A 21,635-nucleotide genomic window follows, 5' to 3' on the forward strand; every position below is an offset into this window, starting at 1 on the left:
AGAGAGGGCATTGCAGCATGGTGCAGGCTGGAGAATTGCCCCAGCCACTCCTGCAGCCAGCCCAACAGGCTGGTACTGTGGAAGAGATGGGGAAACTGAGGCACCCAGACAGGGCATGGCATACAGCAACTTTCCAGCAGAGCCGGACCCACATCCTGTGCTCCAATCCCTACCCCACAAATTCCTTGACAGAGGGGGCGTTGCCCAGTGCAGGGGAGAGAGAGCCCGTGTGGACGGGTAGCTGGGCTGCCGCTAACCCCACCCCGCAGGCAGTGCACAGGGAACAGCCCCAGGCTTAGAAACAAGGCACTTTATTGGGAGAAAAGGGTTAAGACCATTGAGACAGAAGCCATCCCCGCCCGCCCCCAGTGATCAGACAGCGCCCCCCAGGTCCTCCCCCAAGGTAGCTCAGCGTTGAGCAAGTCTGTCCCCAGCACCACAATGAGTCCATGGTAGAGCCAGGCATGGAATCCAGGAGTCCTGACCCCAGGCTGCTTCTCTAACCCCTAGGCCCCACTCCCCTCCCAGAGCTGGGGAGAGAACCCAGGAGTCCTGGCTCCCAGCCCCGTGCTCTACTCCCCCACCTGTTCACACATTTTTCCCCTTTATTGCGGGCAGAAGGTGCTGGCACAGAGCCAGGCTGTGGGGCAACTCCCTGCCGCCCAAGCTCAGTTCTCCCCGGGACAGACAGCCTGGCCGAGCCATGGGCAGCGTGGGGCTCAGGCTCTGTGGTGCTGTGGGCCCAGGCCTGACGCTCACCAGGCCTTTTCACTCGAGGGTCTCGGGCTGTGAGCAGGGGCCTGGTCCCCCTTGCGTGAGCACTGCTCCCCATCAGCAGAAGCGGGAGGACCCAAGGGCATGCGCCTATTCCAAGCTGAGATTAGGGGGGGAGGGGATCCCTCGTCTGCAATGTGTCCTTGGGCCGTCCCCCCTAGGGTCAGAGCTCAGCCCGCTCTGGCTCCTTCTGCACCCCCTCCGTCCCCGCTGCACCCGCCTCCTGCTGCATGTTGGCGTAGGCCACCTCCCGCGCCAGGTGCTCCAGGGACGGGCGCCCAAGCGCCAGGTTCCTGAGCGAAATCCAGGTCATCAGGAAGCTGTGAGGGGAGAGAAAGAGCAAGGGCTGGAGATGGGCCCAAAGGAGCATCTTGGGGGGAGGGGGGGGCAGATCTGGGGGTGTTCAGCTCAGATGGGGGGTGGTTCACGTGACTGGGGTAGAGGGCGCAGGGAAGGTACGGCAGTTGGGGTGTCATGGCTCGTGCGGAAGGGGGGCCTGGCCCGTGGCTGGGAGGAGGTGGGTGCAGTGGTGGGGGCCTGGCAGGGCGTCCAGCCGTGAGGGGCTGGCCCATGGCTGGGAGATGGGCGCAGTGGTGGGGGCCTGGCAGGGCGTCCGGCGGTGAGAGGCTGGCCTGTGGCTGGGAGGAGGTGGGTGCAGTGGCGGCAGGGCAGTGGGGGGGCTAGTGTGTGGAGGGAATAGCACCGGGGGCTGTACGGCGCCGGGGGGCTGGTGCATGACCAGGCACTCACCTCCGGCGGAACAGGAAGTACTTCCTGGCAGCGAAGCGCTGCAGCCGCTCCCCGAGCGTGGCGTTTCGCCGTCTCTGCAGCTCCTCCAATCGCTGCTGGCGCCGCACGAAGGCCTGGACGACGGGGTCAGTCTGCATGGCGTCCCCCAGGGCACCATCTAGGATGGGCTGCAGCTCTGGGGGCAGGGGCTCCGTCTCTGCACCGGGGGAGGGGGGGCAGGCATGAGATGGCATCTCACCCCCAGGGGCCCGTACGCCACAGGGAAAGGGAGACGCCCGGGGAGCCCCATGACAGGGACACAGCCACTGGCGCCCAGCGGGAGGGATCTCTGCCCGCTACTCCCCCCAGCAGGGCTCCAGGGGGTCTGGGCTCAGGGGGCAGTGCTGGTCCCAGCAGCCAGGAGCTAGGCTAAGGGGCAGGGCCCCAGAGACTCACCGCTGCCGTTCTGCACCTTGTCCCGCAGCTCCTGCAGCTGGGTCAGGTTCCGCTCCAGGGCCACGTCCGTGGTGTTGACGTAGACGTACATGTAGCAGGAGGGCTCTGGCGACACCGTGTGCACCTTGTGGTACTCGCCTGGGGGCAGCTGGGACATGGGGGGGGTCAGCAAGTGGCAGCAGGCCAAGCGGGCTGAGAACCAGCCAACTCTCTGCCCTTGCCAGACGTGCTGAGCAAGAACACAGCTCCCAGCTGGGGGGGAGGATCCCCCACCCCCAGATCTGAAACCAGGACCCTCTGGCCCAGTCCCCATGGCCCCCCAGCGTATCCAGCAGACCTGGGCTGAGAACCAGCCAGCCACCCTCCATGGCTCTTCTCCTGCCAGGCAGGGACACAGGCCGGGCTCCACCCCTGCCCCCCAAGCCCAGCCCTCACCTGCATCCTGTCCCCTTCCTGCAGCGTGTAGTTCCTCTGCTCCTTGATGATCTCCACCATAACCTCCCCCTTCAGCAGCTGCAGGCTCGTGTTGCCCAGGTCCTCACTCACAAAGTTCTCCAGGTGCAGGCCTGGGAATATAGGAGGGGACATAAAGGATGGTGAGTGCAGCCCCACTGGGACCCACTCCCGCACCATCTGGCCACAGGACACACCCGTGACCCACACTGGCAGCATCTGGAGCTCTGCCCCACTCTAGCAGCAGCTCCTCAGGAGAGGATAACAGCCTCCTACAGCCGCCCGGCAATGGAGTAGCTCCTTTAGGTCAAGCTGCAGCGGCTGAGGTTTGTGCTCTGAAGGTGCCAGGTTCCAACCCTGCTGCTGAGGCAGGGGGGTTGTCCTATTAGTAACAGGAGCCCCCCAAAGGAACGGGCTGCAGGCAGATACCTGGGAAATCAGCGATGAAAACCACCTCGGTCTGGTTGTCCAGCGAGCTCTCGATCTCCTGCAGCTTTGCCCTCCAGGGGGACAGGTTGACCAGCAGCGGCTTGAGCCATGGAGTGTGGCGGAAGGGAGACCACTCGGCCCGCACGATGTCCACCTGCGGGTCGAAGAGCCTGGCCGGCGAGAGGGACCCGGTGAGTGCGCCGGAGGCTGGGCCAGCAGGATGCTCCGGTACCCGGCTCCCTGCCTGTTTCGTCTCCCCCGGGGTAGTGGGCAGCCGGCCCCAGGGTCATTGCAGGACAGAAGGGGCATCAAGTCCCTGAGGTGCCAGCTGCCAGATTGGGTCTGTGATGGGACCCAACGCACCCTGTGCTGGGGGCATGGCCCTGCCACAGGGCCCCCCCCACACACACACACAGTGGTTCTGTGCAGTGCTACCCAGCAGCCCCTCCCGCTACTCCGTCCTCTTCCTGCTGGGGGACAGCCAAAGGCTGGGCATGGGGCTGGCTGGGCTGGGGCCAGCGCAGGGCAGGTAGGACCCCCTTCCCCCGCACTTGCCTCTGCTGGAAGCGGTCGTTGATGGAGACCCAGATGTCGAAGTAGATCTCAGGCTGCGAGACGTTGTAGTTGTGTAGCAGGCGGCTCAGGCAGGTGGCGTACTGCTTCAGCATGTCAGCGTGGTCCTTCCAGCGCCGGCTCTGGGTGAACACCTGCCCGGACACGCCCACTGAGCCAGGCGCCAGCCAGCCAGCCCTGGGTTCCCCAGCCCCCCACAAGTCAGGAGATTTCCATCCCCACGAGCTTCTGCCTCTGAGCCAGCTCTGACCTCCCCACCCCATAGGTTCAGAGGGAGACCAGCCCTCTGCGTAAGGCACAGGATTGGGGGTCAGGACTCCTGGGTCCCAGCTCTGCGGATGACTCCCTGGGGGGGCAAGTCCCTTCCCTGCTCAGTACCTCAGTTTCCTCACTTGTAACAGGACAGGGAAATTCAGTCATGTCTGCGAGGCTCAGATAGTCCAGCAGAGAAGGCAGCTCAGCCGCCGAGGGACAGAGTCATGCTTGAGCGCAGGGCTGGGAGAGCCCCGGCAGAGACCCTCCCCCACATTTCACTCCATGGGAATTTAAACAAACCAATAACCCCCGCTTTTGGCTCCCAGCCCCAGATACAGTCACATCCCAGCGCAGGGGGCTCTGGCTGGGACACAAGGGCAGGGAACCACACACTGACAAGCAGAGTTTGGGTAAGATGAGTCAACAGGACTCCTGGGTTCTATCCAGGGCTCAGGGAGGGGAATGGGGTCTAGTGGTTAGAGCTGGGGGATGGGGGGTGCTGGGAGCCAGGACTCCTAGGTTCTATCCAGGGCTCAGGGAGGGGAGTGGGGTCTAGTGGTTAGAGCTGGGGGATGGGGGGGTGCTGGGAGCCAGGACTCCTGGGTTCTATCCAGGGCTCAGGGAGGGGAGTGGGGTCTGGTGGGAGCCAGGACACCTGGGTTCTAGCCCTGGCTCTGTAACAGATTTCCTCTGTAACCTTCAGTCAAAAAGCTCCCCACGCCTCAGTTTCCCCATCCATACAACAGGGATGGCCTGGGCCTGCCTTTGTTTAGTGCCCTGAGACCCTCAGATAGGAGCCCCATTGTCTGTGCTAATTAATATTGTTAACGACCATTAATGTCCACCTCCTCTGGGGCACCAAGCAAAGCCAGGCCACAGTGAGGGCGCCGGACACAGGTGGCCAGACTGATTGTCCAGTCCCCTTCGCTGCGCAGAGAGGGAAACTGAGGCAGGGAGCGGGGCAGGGATGCCTCAGGGAGTCAGTGGCGGCAACAGAACCCAGGGGTCCTGGCTCCGCCCCAGAGCGCGGTGGGGTCACTTACCCCAGGGTTGAGGTAGCCCAGCTCCCCGGTCACACCATCCCGGTAGGTGATCTTCACGTGCTGGTGGGAGCGGGAATGGACCATCATGTCCCACGAGTAGCCGTACAGCCCCTTGGTCCAGTTGTTGTAGCCCTGGGGGAGGGGGCAGCACATCAGGGGGAGCATGGGGGGATAGGGAGCACGTCAGGGGAAGCGGGGGGGACAGGAAGCATGGGGGGGATAGGGAGCACATCGTGGGGGTGCGTGGGGGGGATAGGGAGCACGGGCGGGGAGTGATAGGGACCATGTTGGGGGGCAGTGGGGGGGACAGGGACCACATTGGGGGGCTGCGGGGGGGACGACAGGGACCACGTCGGGAGGAGCATCGGGGATCCCTGAACCCAGCATCCGATCGGGTTCAAGACGCTTTCCCAGAGAGCTGGTTTGTGCTGTTGTTTTGCTGGGTAGTCGGGGATCTGGCTGCTGTTACCCACCTGGCAGCCCCAGCTGCGGGACCATGGCCACCCCACTGGGTCTGTGCAGCTCGCATGGGCCACTGGTCAGCAGGTGGACACCCAGCTCCTAGGGGAAGTCACACCACCTGGGGAGGGTCAGGCTGGCCAGCCACACAGCCAGCTCCCTCCCTGGGAGCCAGGCATCAGCCAGGGCTACGTGGTGGGGCAGCACAATCGCTGCCGGGCCAGGGGTCCCCCTCCCCCCACCCCCGGCTGAGCGGCGCCCACTGAGGAGCAGCACCCCAGCACCCCTCCCAGCGCTGCCCTCCGCTAGCCCCCAGCTCCTCCCCTCCCCACAGCTCCCCCCAGAGCCCTGCGCAGCGCGGCCCCAGCCGCGGGGGCCCCTACCTGGGTGATGAAATGGGAGTAGGGCAGGAAGAGCTGCTCCAGCACGTACAGCACGGTGAAGAGGGCCCCCAGCTTCTGGCGCAGCCCCGGCCCTCGCTCCCCCCTGCCCCGGCCCTTGCGCTCGGACCCCCTGTACACGCACGCCTCGCTGGGCTGCGGTGGCTCCACGGAGGGCAGGAGCTTTCGGAGACAGGCCGGGAACCTGGCACCCAGGCGGCGCGGCCAGTCTGGGGAGCAGAACAAGGGGCTGGTGGCAAGCATGGTGTAGGAGAACATGCCTGTGGGGAGAACCGAGCCATCAGCCAGGGAGCTCCCCTCCCTTCGGGCAAGGCAAGGGGCACTGGCTGGGCTGGAGGACAGCAGCTGTGGGGTTAGAGCAGCTATGGGGGGCCAGGACTCCTGGGTTCTATGCCCAGTGCTGGGAGGGGAGGCTGGGAGCGAGGACTCCATTCCCAGCTCTGGGAGAGGGATGTGGTCACGGAAGGGTTGGGAGCAGAACTCCTGGGTTCTCTCCCCAGTGCTGGGGGGGGGGGGGGGGGGAGATGTCGAGTGGGTTAGAGGGAGTGGCTGGGAGCCAGGACTCCTGGGTTCTCTCCCCAGTGCTGGGAGGGGAGCGGGGGTCGAGTGGGTTAGAGCGGAGGGGCTGGGGCCAGGACTCCTGGGTTCTCTCCCCAGTGCTGGGAGGGGGATGTGGGCTTGGGGGGGGGGGGGGAGCAGGACTCCTGGGTTCCGTCCCCACACCAGCCCCCTTACCGATGCTGAAGAGCTGCGAGTTCATGCAGTGGAAGTAGGAGACGAAGACGAGCGCTGCCGGGCGGGTGGTGTCGAAGAACAGCAGGTAACCAGCCGTCAGGTCCAGCACCAGGCCTCCGCCATGCACCACCAGCAGGCTGGTCATCTCCTCAGACAGCACCAGCCTGGGGAGCACGCAGGAGGTGAGACCCCCATCCCCTGCCCTGATGAGAGAGCCTTCTCCCCTGTAGCCGCCTGCAGGTCGCCTGCCCCCCCCCGGACCTCCTGTGTTCTCTGCCCCACAGCAGCACCAAGCCCTGTATCCGAGCAGCCCCTGGGGATGCAGGGCTGGTAATGCCACAGTCCCTTCTGGGCACTGACCGGTGGCGGCTGGGGGGCGATGGCTGCCCTGGCTGGGCTAGGGAGGGAAATACAGGCCCCAGCCCCCTCCCCCTCCTCCTCCAGCTCCCCCCAGCCTGAACTTCCAGGGCTCCTTCCCTCTCCCTAGGTCCCCTTCATTTTGTAACAGCCATTTGGATCCCAGCCCTGAGCCTTCGAGAACCCAGATCTTGGGGCAGATTGTCCTGTGTTTGAACCCTTGGTGCAAAGACTTGGGGGGCATCTATCTCCCAGCACCAACTCTCCCCACCACCATGGTCTGCCCAGCATGGCAGGGGTCCAGCATATAGGGGGGGGTCATGCCCGGCGACACAGGGCAGTCAGACATCCCCACATCACCCAGCGCCCAGTAAGTGACCCCCCCCGTCCGGAGCATGGGCAAACCCAGAGGAGCCAACCAGCCTCCCTTGGTGCCAGCTGGGGGATTTCAGTGCAGGGGCCTGTTGTGTTCGTGTGCAGGTGACTTGACGTGAGCCCGTGTGTTTCACGCGTGAGCTCCCAGCTCAGGCCGAGCAGCCATGGGGGGGGAGGGGGGTCCCCACGCAGGCACTGGCCAAGCTGGGAGATCGGTGTTAGCACCTGGCCGACTACCCCCAGTGCCAACGTCTGCCGTGGCAGCGCTCCAGCAGGACGATGAACCCAGAGCTCACCCCGCCCCCGGGGCAGCCCCCCGTCACCCCAACACTCACTTGAAGGGGTCGAAGAGCCAGTGGCGGGACAGCGACCCCATGGAGTAGCCTTCCACCCAGTCAGCGTCCAGCTTCTTGATGCCCGCAATGAAGTAGACGATGAAGATCTGGGTGACACAAAGCGCCCGTGAGCAACCCCAGCCGGCCCCGGGGCTGGCCAGTGCCTGGCCCCCAGCACAGCCAGCACCAGGCACAAAGCGACGACCGATGAGCGCAGGCCCCGGGAGGTCACAGACAGAGAAAGGGCCCCATTTACAGGTGAGGGGGATAATCTCTGCCTGCACCTCTGTTACCGGGGTCTCAGAGCACCTCGGTATTGTTATCCCTCCCCCACAGGTGGAGAAACTGAGGCAGAGAGGGGCCAGGATAGGCCTAAGGTCACAGTGAGTCAACAGAAAAGGTGGGAATAGAACCCAGGAGTCCTGGCTCCCAGCCTGTCCCACTCTAACCCACCAGCCCCCACTCTCCTCCCAGAGCCGGGGAGAGAACCCAGGAGTCCTGGCTCCCAGCTCCCCCACCCAGGCCATCCCCCTCTCCCAATCCATCACAGAGCCCTGAGATTTTGGGGGGTGGGGGGAGAGTCCTGCTGCCCTCACCCTCCCAGGCAGTGACGTGCTCTGTGCACTGCTGCCCCCGAGTGGCCAGCCCAAGGGACTGCACCAGCATTCTCCACCCCTTCAGAAGCATGACCAGGGCCCCGGGCCAAGGGGCCCATTTCCCCGGCATGGCACAGCCAGCCCCAGCAGGGGTCCTGACTGACACCCAGGGCAGAGGGCATTGGTGGGAGTTGGCAGAGCGGGGGGGCTGGCTCCTTGCCAGGGACTCGACAGAGGGGCCCAGGGCAGTGCTCCCCTGCAGGGCAGAGCGAGGCAGTGTGGGTGTGGGTGGAGGGAGACTGCCCATGGACACCCCCCGCCCGTACCTGCATGCGCAGCACCGTGTAGTTCCACAGGGGCACGTGAGCGTTCCTCTTCCGCGGGTGCCGGAGCCCATCGATGGACCTGGGGGAAGGAGCTGCTGTCAGGGCGCGGCCACGCCAGCACAGGGAGCGGTGCAGCCACAGCTGCCCCCCCCCCCCCCCCCCCGCAGGCACCGTGGTAGTTATGCCACGGCCTGGCTAGTGCAGGCTGGGCAGCGGCTCTCAGCTGGGCTCCAAGGGAAGCGCTCCAGCCCCCTCCCCATCAGGTCCCCGCCCACAGCTCCGGGGCTGCTCTGCCAGCCCTGTGCTATCCAAGGTCAGACTATCTGAGCACAATGGTCCCGTCTGGCCCGGGGATCTGGCTTTGCTGCAGGTCAGGTGCCATTTCTAGGCTAGGGAAGCTGAGCCAGTAAGTGATGTAGAAGGGCCTAGGTGGGGCTGGGGATGTGGGGCTGGGTCGGGTTTCATCGGGGAGCTGCAGTTTATTTGTGGCAATGTGGCTTGGCGTTTGTGTCCAGCCATGCAACTGGGCAATGCAAAGCAGATGCGGGTGGTGCTCAGATTGCAAGGTTTCCCCTTGGGCAGAATGGGGGGTTCGGGTATAAAGATTTGGGGCCCAATCCCCATTGACCCGTCCTGCAGCTCCAGGAGAGGGGCACCAACATGACACCAGAGTGACAGCGGTGCCTCGCCCTTGGGCTCTGCCCTGCCCCTTGGCATGAGGCCTGGTTCACAGAAACTGAGCCCGACGGCTGTTCGCGACGTGTATTCGTCAGTAGCGTGGCCGATCTTCACACTGCTGTCATGCAGAGTTTGCGGCTGGAGGAAGTTGGTTTGGTTTTTGCAGGCGGCTGCGTTACCTCACCGCGCCGTCGCGCACAAGACGGATCATGGAGACTCTCGTGTGACAGAGCTACCAGCGTGAGGGCGTCTCGGCAGGGCTCCTGCACTGGGAAATGCAGCCTACATCCCAGCCAGCCCGTACGCCATGTGAATAGAACGGCTCCAGGCGCCAACAGCCTGCGCTGGGCACTGCGCCAAGATGGAGCCGGTCTCATTCTCCAGGAGGGGAAAGAGCCTTTGGACCTGGGAAGGGGCCCCCCACCTCTTCGGGCATCAGGGCTCCTGGGGCCTTGCCACAGCTCTGGCTGGAGGGACAGAGCCAGGCTGCCTGGCACCCCGCTCTGCGTTCAGCTGGGGGACCCAGGAGTCCCAGCCAGGGCCCCCACGACCAGCAGGCAGACAGGGTCCTGGGTTTGGCGGGGGGGCCGAGGTGAGGATCCGAGGGGAGAAAGGGCTGAGTCAGAGCCGGTTTCAAGATCCCCGACCCCCAGCCCCTCCCTGCCACTTGCTCTGCCCCCACCTCCCCGACATGCGCCCCCTGCCTGCCCCACCCTACCAGTAGCGGTTGGCGTCCATGAGGGTGAGCTGGAAGCCGAGGAGGCCGTAGAGGTAGGAGTGGTTGTTCCAGGCCGTCTTGTCCAAGAAGAAGACGTACCAATAGGGCAGCATGAAGAGCAGGCAGCTCAGCCGGTAGCAGCAGCCCAGCATGATCCCCAGGGCACCTGGGACAGGTGGGAGGGATTCAGCAGGGGCCAGGGATCTCCCCTCCTCCCCAGGGCTCCCCAGCCTGGACCCCATGTTGCCAGCACCATCCTAGGGTTCCCTAGGGAGGTGGTGGAATCTCCTTCCTTAGAGGTTTTTAATGTCAGGCTTGACAAAGCCCTGGCTGGGATAATTTAGTTGGTGTTGGTCCTGCTTTGAGCAGGGGGTTGGACTAGATGCCTCCTGAGGTCCCTTCTAACCCTGATGTTCTATTCTATGATCTTGCTGGCCATGGCTCTGAGCCTGTCCCTGCAAGGGGCCTGGCCCAGCCTGGGGGGCAGTATAGGGCACAGGGTCACCAGCTAGCAGAGCAGCCCTGGCATGCCTGTGTCTGGGATGGTCCTGGCAAGCCTCTGCCCCCAAATGGGGCGTGAGCCCCAATCTCAAACCGGTCAGGGCCCCTCAGACACTGCACCCCCCAATCTCCCCAGCCCAGCCCATGACCCCCTGATCCCTCAGCACCCCCCTGTGATGCTCTGTATCTCTGGGGAACACCCTACACCCCCATGTTCATCTTTGTAAAATGATTGTGTGGTATCCAATGCAAAGTTTGTCATGTCGGGTGTCTTCGGAAGGCTCATGATACACTGAGCACTGTTGTTACAGTGATGTTATAGGTTATCATTTCATGTATATAGTTATAAGGCTGAAAATGTGTCCTCATGGCTTAAAGCAGTGGCTCTCAAACTTTTGTCCTGGTGACCCCTTTCACATAGCAAGCCTCTGAATGCGACCCTCCTTAAAAATTAAAAACACTTTTTTATATATTTAACACCATTATAAATGCTGAAGGCAAAGCAGGGTTTGAGGTGAAGATTGACAGCTCACGAGCCCCACGTAATCACCTCACGACCCCCAGTTTGAGAACACCTGGCTTAAAGCAACCCCAGGCAAAAACTTTCCAAGAGCAGAGAGGCAGTTCACACCTCATCAGGGCATGGATGAGACAAACCCAGCCCAGCCTGGCAGGAACAAAGGACACTGGCCTAGGCAGCAACAAAGGATTTGTTAGAGACCCTAGAGAGAGTCACCCCCTTCCTTTGGTCAGTCTGGGACTGCGATGAGGTGATGCTCACCTGACTCTGAAGGGGGGGGGGGGCAATGCCATGAGGGAAGAAAGGACATGATAAAAGGGAGAGACCTTTGCCATGTTCTCTCTCTTCCACCTCCATCTACAGACACCACCACCAAGCGACTGAAACGCTGGTCAAAGGAGAGAGCCTCACTGAAGAGCAACCAGCCAGCCTGTGGTGAGAAGCATCTAAGTTTGTGAGGACATTGAAAGTGTTAAGATCAGCTTAGAATGCGTTTTGCTTTTATTTCATTTGACCAAATCTGACTTGTTATGCTCTGACTTGTAATCACTTAAAATCTATCTCTGTAGTTAATAAATCTGTTTGTTTGTTCTACCTGAAGCAGTGTGTTTGGTTTGAAGCGTGTCAGAGGCTCCCCTTGGGATAACAAGCCTGGTACATATCAATTACTTTGTTAAATTGACGAACTCATATAAGCTTGCAGCGTCCAGCGGGCATAACTGGGCACTGCAAGACGGAGGTTCCTAGGGTTGTGTCTGGGACCAGAGATATTGACTAGTGTCATTCGGTTGCAAGTAGCTGGGAGCAGCTTACATGCCAGAGGCTGTGCGTGACCAGCCCAGGAGTGGGGGTTCTCACAGCAGAGCTGGGTAAGGCTGGCTCCCAGAGTCAACGATTGGGGTGACTTAGCAGATCACTGGTCCAGACAACACCAGGGGAATGTCACAGTGGCGCAGCGAGCAGGTTGTATGCGCGGCTTGTTACTCCAAGTGAAGTTCACACTGTAAGCACTGATATTTGAGATTTTAAGTGAATCTTAAGTGCAGTGGCTAAGAACAGTCAGGAGGAGGTCACAGTTTTGTTATTTTCTATTTGTTTATTCCCGGAAAGGGAAATAGGGACAGAAAAGCAGGAACATGAGTGAAAGCAGTGAAGCGATTGCGAAGTTGGAGCTTTTTAGTCTGCAGAACAAGAGCGGGAGCACCAGAGATTATTGCAACTGAAAGAATTGGAGATAAAGGAAAAAGAAAAAGAGGCTGCACACAGAAGGGCCATGGAAGAAAAAGAGAGAGAGAGCGCGAAAATACCAACTGGACCTGCTAGAGAAGCAGAACCAGAACTCCCCAACGACTCCCATCACTCCAAAAATCCACAAGTGGGAACATTTATGTCCTGCATACAGTGAGGACGATGATATTGTTGAATATCTGAGTACCTTTGAAAGGCTGTGTGTAATACATGAAATCCCTGATAAGAGAGTTCCTACCCTGATTGCGAAATTAACTGGCAAAGCTCGAAATGTAGTCAGTGGAATGCCTATTGAAGATGCTTTAGTCTATTGTAAATTTAAAAATACTGTTTTGCGAAGTTTTCCCTGAAACATATAGAGTTACATTTAGGAATCTGAAGAGGGCTATTGGGATGAGTAATGGGGAATATGTAAACCAAATGATCGATTTGTTGGGGAAATGGGTGCGGGGTAAGGAGGTGGCAAGTTTTGAGGGAATGTTGGATCTTGTTGCTCAAGAGCATTTCATAAGCATATTAAGGCTGATGTAAAGCAGTGTCTATGGGACAAAGATGTAAAGTCTGTGGAGGAGATGGATTTTTTAGCTGATGCCTTCGAACAGAATCAGGCGTCTATTGAGGGCAGGCCACAGAAAGAGGGGTTTAAAACTGGTGGAAAGGGAGGATCCCATTTTGCCCCTGGGAAGAGAGAACAGGGTTGGGAGCCTAAACACTCTTACCCCAAAACCATTCCTCTACTGGTAACTCTCATCCCAAATCTCCTGTAAAAGCAGAAGAGTCCAGGTGTTATCAATGTAATTCCACTAATCACCTGAGGAATAAATGCCCTGTGCTAGGAGGAAGCAGGCAACCAATAGCTCATGTTAGTTCTGCTGTCCTCAACACAGAACCCCCCCAGGCAATTGAAACCTATCATATTGGTTCTGTGATGTAGCCTCTGCAGAACCAGATATGGAGCATGTTTCGGCTGTTCAAATTAATGGCAGGGAATGCTTGGGGCAGAGGGATACAGGGGCCCAGATCTCTCTGGTTAAGCAGAGTGTGGTTCCAAAGGCCAGTATAAGATCTCTCTCCTGCCCTCCATCTCCACCCTCTGACAAACAGAGGCTAGGGACACCATTCCTTACCCATCCTGGCTAATAGCCATTAATGGACTTAACCTCCATGAATTTATCTAGTTCTCTTTTAAACCCTGTTATAGTCCTAGCCTTCACAACCTCCTCAGGCAAGGAGTTCCACAAGTTGACTGTGCGCTGTGTGAAGAAGAACTTCCTTTTATTTGTTTTAAACCTGCTGCCCGTTAATTTCATTTGGTGGCCCCATGTTCTTATATTATGGGAACAAGTAAATAACTTTTCCTTATTCACTTTCTCCACATCACTTATGATTTTATAGACCTCTATCATATCCCCCCTTAGTCTCCTCTTTTCCAAGCTGAAAAGTCCTAGCCTCTTTAATCTCTCCTCATATGGGACCCGTTCCAAACCCCTTTTCTGAACTTTTTCTAATGCCAGTATATCTTTTTTGAGATGAGGAGACCACATCTGTACGCAGTATTCAGATTTATATAAGGGCAATAAGATATTCTCCGTCTTATTCTCTATTCCTTTTTTAATGATTCCTAACATCCTGTTTGCTTTTTTGACTGCCGCTGCACACTGCGTGGACGTCTTCAGAGAACTATCCACGATGACTCCAAGATCTCTTTCCTGATTAGTTGTAGCTAAATTAGCCCCCATCATATTGTATGTATAGTTGGGGTTATTTTTTCCAATGTGCATCACTTTACATTTATCCACATTAAATTTCATTTGTCATTTTGTTGCCCAATCACTTAGTTTTGTGAGATCTTTTTGAAGTTCTTCACAGTCTGCTTTGGTCTTAACTATCTTGAGCAGTTTAGTATCATCTGCAAACTCTGCCACCTCACTGTTTACCCCTGGGTGAAAGCAGATTCCTTGTACCACTAGCTGAAATCCATGTGGTGTGGGAAGGTTTGGAAAGTGTTTTGACTGTGGGGGAGATGGAACACCTCCTAGTCGACCTGCTCCTGGGTAATGATGTTTTCCGTGTAGCTCAGGTTAAAGTATTTGCCTGCAGCAGGAGGGAGTGTTATGCTGGGACCCCCGAGGGAAAGGGTACGGTCTCAGGAACTGCTGAGGAATGGGAGAGAGTCTCCTTGATTCTTCTGCAGCTGGGGGAAGCCACATGCTTCCAGGTGGGAGGGTGGTTGAGACCAACTCCTGCACTGCAGCTGGAAGCAACACCACATCGGGAAGGGATGGGGGTGTGATGCCGGCCAGGGAGAGACCTGTCCAGGCTGTTAGCTGCCAGCAGGTCACAGCTGAACCAGAGGCAAACCCGGCTCTAGGGAGCAGAGAGAAATGTGTCCCAGAGGAGAGCCCAGAGAAGAGCCAGGGAATCTCGGAAACCACTGAGGTGGGTGTGGGTTCCTGTGACTCTGTAACACAGGGAAGCAGGGTGCTTCCAAGTGTGGGAGGGGCTGAGACTAGCTCCTTTCCAGCAGAAGGCAACATGCCCTCAGGTTCAGGGGCAGGAGAGAGGTTGTCCGGGATTAAGGAAACTGTCCCAGTTGTTAGCTGGCAGAGTTCTGCAGCTAAACAAAAGATAAAACCCTCCCTAGGGAGCACAGAGTAATGTGTCTTAGAGGGGGGCCCAGAGGAGGAAACTGGGGAAGGAATAGTGGGGGTACAGGAATGTCTCCACACTAGTCACTTGGGGCAGGATGCCCAGGACACTAGGAGAATGGCTGGGTCAGCATCTGTGGACCCAGGCACTCAGCCTGTGACCCAGGTTTTGAGAGGGAACTGTGTGACTGACCTCCTGGAGGGGAGCAGTCACACAGCTGACTTCTCAGGGACAGACAAAGGGAGGTACCAGAGACCGCCACGGAGGTACCCCAATCCAGGTTCCCATTTTTCAGGATGCTATTTCTGAGAAGTTTTTGGAAAGTAACTGTGTCTCTTTACATCAAGATGCAGCTCCAACGCCTGTGACAGCAGGTTTCAGTGGTAGCCGTGTTAGTCTGTATCAGCAAAAAGAATGAGGAGTCCTTGTGGCACCTTAGAGACTAACACATTTATTTGGGCATAAGCTTTCATGGGCTAAAACCCACTTCATCGGATGCATAGAGTGGAAAATACAGTAGGAAGATATAACAGTACATGTTAGTACATGTTCCTTGGTAAGGCAACTCCCATCTTTTCATGTACTCTTATATATCTTATACATTTGTTAGTCTCTAAGGGTACGTCTACACTTACCGAGGGTCCGGCGGCAGGCAATCGATGTTCTGGGATCGATTTATCGCGTCTGGTTTAGACGCGATAAATCGATCCCGGATCGATCCCAGAAGTGCTCGCCGTCGACGCCGGTACTCCAGCTCGGCGAGAGGAGTACGCGGCATCGACGGGGGAGCCTGCCTGCCGCGTCTGGACCCGCGGTAAGTTCGGACTAAGGTACTTCGAATTCAGCTACGTTATTAACGTAGCTGAATTTGCGTACCTTAGTCCGAAGTGGGGGCTTAGTGGGGACCAGGCCTCAGGTGCCACAAGGACTCCTCGTTGTTTTTGTAACAGCAGAGGAGTTGAGACCAGGAAATGGCCAGGGGGTAGTCTGTCAGAATACAGACGACCCCACTCACAGAATGGGGGTGCTTTCCCCCAGGCTGGTGAGACACAGAGAGCAGTTACGGGAGAGCTGCTGGGAAAGGGTGAATCTGATCAAAGGGTAAACACACCTAGCACAGAGAGCACAGATCACAGCCCTCTAGGGGGCAGGGAAGGACCCAGTGCTGGGAGGGGGAAACACCAGGTAACCCCAAAGGGGGAGCTGGATTTCCTACATATGTACAGTCCTGGGGTTGGGAGACCGCTCCCCAAAGGGTCAGTCAATGTGCAGGATCCCCCTGGACCCTTATCTTGCCAGACCCTGAGATAGCAAAATGCCAGAAACATTATTAAATTAAGAAACAACCCAGAGGGGAACCCTGGAGGGAAGGAAAAGCCAGTGACTGATTACATAGGAGAGAGTCAAAGGACACCCTGGGTAATGAACAAACTAACCTCAAACTAGACTACCTGAACAGAAGGCATGCTCCATCTGTGATAAAATTTTTTGGTATTAATGTTAAGTTTTGGGGATAAGAATTTTGACATGGATGCTAAACCTTATGATAATGCTACTTTTCAATAAACACCTCTAAACAGGTTTAAAGCTTATCACAGCAGAGAAGCCATAAAAAAACCTGGTTTGCTGTGTGTGAATGGGGAAACTGAGGCACGCTGCCCCATGGCCTTAATGGCTGGTTGCCAAGAGAACTATAACAACAAACTGCCTTCGAGCTAGTCAGTGACTAACCCTCTTGCAGTAAACTAAGAGGGGAGGTGTGACACCCTGCACCTCCATGTTCATCCTTGTAAAATGATTGTGTGGCATACAATGCAAAGTTTGTCATGTCGGGTGTCTTTGGAAGGCTCATGATGCACTGAGCAGTGTTGTTATAGTGTTGTTATAGTGATGTTGTAGGTTATAATCTCATGTATATAGTTATGAGGATGAAAATGTGTCTTCATGGCTTAAAACAAGCCTAGGCAAAAACTCTCCAAGAGCAGAGGGGCAGTTCACACCTTATCAGGGCATGTATGGGACAAACCCAGCCCAGCCTCACAGGAACAAAGGACACTGGCCTAGGCAGCAACAAAGGATCTGTTGGACTCTCGAGTGAGTCACCCCCCCCCCACCTTCCTTTGGTCAGTCTGGGACTGCGATGAGGTGATGCTCACCTGACTGAGGGGGGGGGGGGGGGCAAAGCCATGAGGGAAGAAAGGACATGATAAAAGGGAGAGACCTTTGCCATGTTCTCTCTCTTTCACCTCCATCTACAGACACCACCACCAAGCGACTGAAACGCTGGTCAAAGGGGAGAGCCTCACTGAAAAGTAACCAGCCAGCCTGTGGTGAGAAGCATCTAAGTTTGTAAGGACATTGAAAGTGTTAAGATCAGCTTAGAATGTGTTTTGCTTTTATTTCATTTGACCAAATCTGACTTGTTATGCTTTGACTTAAAATCACTTAAATCTACCTTTATAGTTAATAAATCTGTTTGTTTATTCTACCTGAAGCAGTGCGTTTGGTTTGAAGTGTGTCAGAGACTCCCCTTGGGATAACAAGCCTGGTACATATCAATTTCTTTGTTAAATTGATGAACTCATATAAGCTTGCAGTGTCCAGCGGGCATAACTGGGCACTGCAAGACGGAGGTTCCTAGGGTTGCGTCTGGGACCAGAGATATTGACTAGTGTCATTCAGTTGCAAAGAGCTGGGAGCAGCTAACACGCCAGAGGCTGTGCGTGACCAGCCCAGGAGTGGGGGTCTCACCGCAGAGCAGGGTAAGGCTGGCTTCCAGAGTCAAGGATTGGGGTGACCTAGCAGATCACCGGTCCAGACAACACCAGAGGGGAACGTCACACTCCCAGATCTCCCAATTCCTCCAGCCCCCCTCGATTCCCCCAGCCCAACCCACAGTGCCCAGTCCCGGCCCCGTGCCCTCACCCAGCAGCATGACCGTGTAGAGCAGGTACATCCAGTCCAGCGGCAGGGGCTCCAGGAAGTTGACGAGGGGGAAGCGACAGACCTCCAGCCCATCCAGGTACTTATGGTCCAGATAGCTCAGGCCGCGCTCCTGGGGGATGTCCAGGGCCATCAGCAACCCTGAGACACAGGCAGAGGCAGCGTCAGTCATGGGGAGGGTCCCCCTGACCCCCCCTCGATCCCTCACGTCCAGCCCAGAGCTAACTGGGCCCCCCAGGCTTGGCCAGTCCCAGAGGCAGAGCAAGGATTGGGGCCAGCAGCCCGTGCAGTTGGGCACTGCCCTGCTGCCCACCTGGCCCAGTCCGGGCACAGGAGCCCGGCGATGAGGCAGGCTCACGGAAGCTGTGCCGGGAGCCACCCCCACCCCACCAAGCACCGGCCCAACAGCAAATACCCGCACGGGGATCCCACCTCCCCGGTGGCTCAGTGCAGTGACCCCCCTTTCCAAGGCAGGGAAATTGAGCCACAGCAAGGGGATGGGACTCGCCATAGGGCACCCTCAGGAACCCAGGCGTCCTGCCTCCCCACAGGGCTGACCTCACTGGCTGTAGCAGCCCAGCAGGGATCCTGCTATCCTGCCCCGGGCTGGCAGTAAGGGCCAGAGGGACTCGCCCGCCCCGGGAGGCAGCCCCAGGTCTGGCCCAGAGAGCAGCTTGGAGACCCAGCCTCTGCAGGGAGCCTCCTTGGAACCCCGGGGTCCAGTGGGGCCACTAAGGACCGGGAGAGGCTGTCATAGGTAGCAGCACTTGTGAAAGGTGCCAGGCCTGAGGGGAAACGGACTTGCCCATGGTAAGGCAGCAGGGCTGGGCAGAGAACCCAGGAGTCCTGGCTACCAACTCCCCCACCCCCACTCTAACCCACTTCCCTCCTGGAGCTGGGGACAGAACCCAGGAGTCCTGGCTCCCAGCTCTCTCCCTAGCACCGTGCTAGGACAGTGGGGTCAGCCTGGACTCCGAGAGGACAGCGCCCCTGACTGAGCCCCCTTTTCCAAAAAGGTCTCCCATCCAGGTGCTGACTCAGCCTGTCCCTGCTTCACAGCATGGCCCCAGGACCCTCCTCATCCGAGTCCAGGAGCCCCCTCGTAGGGAGACCCCCACCCCCCACAGCATGGAGGGTTTAACCCCTTCCCCAGCAGGCTCATCGCAAACCACGCGGGCACAGCTACCCACCCTGGCACGAGGCTGTGGGGCCTGGGCTGGCCATGGCTTCTGGATCCCTAGGCTGAGCCCTGGGGGCAGGGGGAAGATGCCTTGCACTGCCCCACCATGGGATGGCTAGAGTCAGGGGGTTGGGGAGACCCCATTGTCCAAGCACTGGGGGGCCAGAGGGGAGGGCACCCCTCGGATCTCACTGGAAGCAGGGCTGGGACCACCACATCCGCTCCCTCCTGACCATTGGGGCCTCCCCTCCCCCGCACTCTGAGGCCAAAGTCCCTCCCCACCTCCACAAGCAGAGGAGGACACTGGCCCTAACCACATTGCAAAACCAGCCCTGCCCAGGGCTGGGAGCAGGGATTGGACCCGCCCCCAACGGCCGGCCAGCGGAACCAGATGGCAGCCAGACAGTGACAGGGTAGGGTGGGTGGGACAGGATGTGGGGAGCCTGTGGCTGGCTGGGGGGGGGGCGTCAGAGGTTCTGGACAGGGCCTGCAGCAGCACCACGTGGGCGCTCTCAAACCTCAGCCTGGTCAGCAGGGGCTGGGTAACCCAGGAATGGATTCCTCTGTACGGACCTGCTAAGCAGGGACAGCGCTGGGCCCGGAGACAGGCCAGGGGATGAGGGACTCCTGCACTTCTCCGCTCCTGGACCCCATGCAGCACAAGGAGCAGTGAGAGCAAAGTACCAGGACTCCTGGGTCGTCTCCCCAGCTCTGCTCTCCCTCTAGCGGTTCTGTACCTCAGTTTCCCTCCCATAAACGGGGAGAACAACATTGACCCACCTGGAGTGCCCTGAGATTGGGAGGCTGGGCTTGAGGGAGGGGGAATAAACTGAGCACCAACTGCCTGAGCATTCAAGGGAGGTTAGAGCTCCCCGGGGACACAGGGCGATTTCTGAGGTGCCCTCTCACCAGTCGGGCTCCCCAGAGGAGCAGGGATCCCAGGGGCACGTGCCCTGCCCAGGGCACTCACCAAACAGGAAGCGGAAGATGCCCAGGGATGCCGGGTCCGTGGGTCTGTTGAGCAGGCAGACGAAGCGGTGCCAGCTGGACACATCAGCCCATTCGAAGCCCAGCAGGCGCTTGGCCCAACTGCTGCTCTGCTGTGTGGGCTCCGGCGCCCCCCGCACCTCCTCATGCCGCCTCCGGCCGGGTAAGGACTCTGACAGCAGGGCAGCTGCAAACCAAGAGGGGTGTGTGTGTGGGGGGGGACAGGACAGGTCACTTCATTATTCGGGGGGCAGGAGGTTCTTAGCATCCTAGACAGCATGACAGTGAAGGCTCTAGAAGCCACAGTCCCCCAACAGCGCCCCTCACTCCTGACCCACAGCCCCTGCTAACCCGGCCCTGCGGTTCCCCTCACTATCTCATAGAACTGAAGGGACCTTGAAAGGTCATCAAGTCCAGCCCCCTGCCTTCACTAGCAGGACCAAGTACTGATTTTTGCCTCAGATCCCTAAGTGGCCCCCTCAAGGATTGAACTCCTAACCCTGGGTTTAGCAGGTCACTGCTCAAACCACTGAGCTATCCCTCCCGACCCGCAGCCCCGTTACCCCAGCCCCAGGCTCCCCCCAGCTCTGCGGTGCCCCTCACTCCCGACCCGCAGCCCCGGGCAGACTGAGAACCAGGCGGGACCCAGCTGCCTGCCCCGGGCCGGGCCCTCTTCACGGGCCGCGGGGCGGGTGTCCCGGGCGGGGGGGGGGGCTGCAGCGCCCGGCGGGAACCCAGGAGTCCGGCTGCGAGCCCCGGTACCTGCCGCGCGGCCCCGCTGCGGCTCCATCTCCGCGCGGCTCCCAGCGCCCCGCCCCGGTTGCTAGGAGACGCTCCAGAGCGAGCCCCTTGGCCGCAGACACGTCACCAGCGCGGCGGCCGCAAAGCGGTGGGCGGGGGAGTGTCGCAAGCGCGGGGCGGGCGGCGGCGCTTTCCGGCAGCCCCGAGGGGCCGCTCGGGGGGTCCCCTCCCCACTCCCAGTGCTGAGCCGGGCGGAACCCAGGTGTCCAGGGTCCCCTCCAGCCCCGCCTCCTCCCGCTGCGCGGCCCCTCCCCCCCGCGGGCCCCGTGGACGCCTGGGTTCTCCCGCTTCGAGACAGCCCCGCGCTCGGGGTCCTGGCGCCCCCGGGACCCCCCAGGCTCGGTCCCACCCTGAGCTCCGAGTCCGGGGGGCTTTAATTGGCCTGGGGCCCGACCGCTCCACGTGGCCTCTGCGCGGCTGGCCGGGCCCTGCTGGCCGCCTGGGCGGGGTGGTGGGTGAACGGCGCTGGAGAGACGGGCAGGCCGGGGCCGGGGGTGCGGGGCTGGGACCCGCTTATGCTGCTGCTCCTCGGCCGGCAGACTCGGGTCCCTGCCCAGTAACGGCCTTACGCCGGCTTGGGTAACAGGCCGGCCTCTTATCACGAGTAACTCTTGAGATAAGGGGACAGCCGTTAGGAGTGGGGCCCTAATCAGATTGTCCCCCTGCTTCTGTGATAGGCATCAGGCGGAGCTAGTGTGGGGGCTGGGGGAAGACTCCTTGGGGGGCAGGAGTGCTGGGTTCTGTTCCCAGCCCGGGGAGGGGAGTGGGGTCTAGTGGTTAGAGCTGGGGGGCGGCTCCTGGGTTTTCCCAGCTCTGGGAGTGGGGTTCTGTGCCTGGCTCTGGGAAGGGAGTGTGATCTAGGGCTTAGAGCAGGGGCTTGGGGGCTCAAACCTAATAAAACCCTCCTGGGTTCTGTTCTTGACTCACTGTGTGACTCTGGCCTTTCCCCTCTCAATGCCTCAGTTTCCCCTGCTGTAGAATGGGGTTGATGAGACTGACCCCTCCTCTTGGCGGGGGGCGGGCAGGAGGCCCTTCATGTTGATTAATCTCATTGGGATCCTGCAGGAAAGGGCCAGGTACCAGCACTGCTGCTTTGGGTCACCGAACACAGAGT

General features: G+C 59.2%; 1 protein-coding gene across 1 annotated transcript; it reads right to left on the reverse strand.

The window, feature by feature from the left end:
* Nucleotides 1–937: 937 nt before the first annotated feature.
* Nucleotides 938–20,510, reverse strand: GGCX (gamma-glutamyl carboxylase). Its single transcript, XM_065398739.1, has 15 exons — nucleotides 20,483–20,510; nucleotides 19,704–19,907; nucleotides 17,536–17,694; nucleotides 9,693–9,858; nucleotides 8,297–8,375; nucleotides 7,375–7,481; nucleotides 6,308–6,471; nucleotides 5,555–5,832; nucleotides 4,713–4,844; nucleotides 3,397–3,548; nucleotides 2,842–3,011; nucleotides 2,395–2,525; nucleotides 1,960–2,107; nucleotides 1,525–1,720; nucleotides 938–1,094 (listed from the first exon to the last, which is right to left on the reverse strand). Exons 1-15 carry the CDS (start codon nucleotides 20,508–20,510, stop codon nucleotides 938–940), a joined length of 2,271 nt encoding a protein of 756 aa, XP_065254811.1.
* Between the last annotated feature and the right edge of the window lie 1,125 nt (nucleotides 20,511–21,635).

The sequence above is a fragment of the Emys orbicularis genome, chromosome 2, assembly GCF_028017835.1.
Source record: "Emys orbicularis isolate rEmyOrb1 chromosome 2, rEmyOrb1.hap1, whole genome shotgun sequence".
NCBI lineage: Eukaryota > Metazoa > Chordata > Testudines > Emydidae > Emys > Emys orbicularis.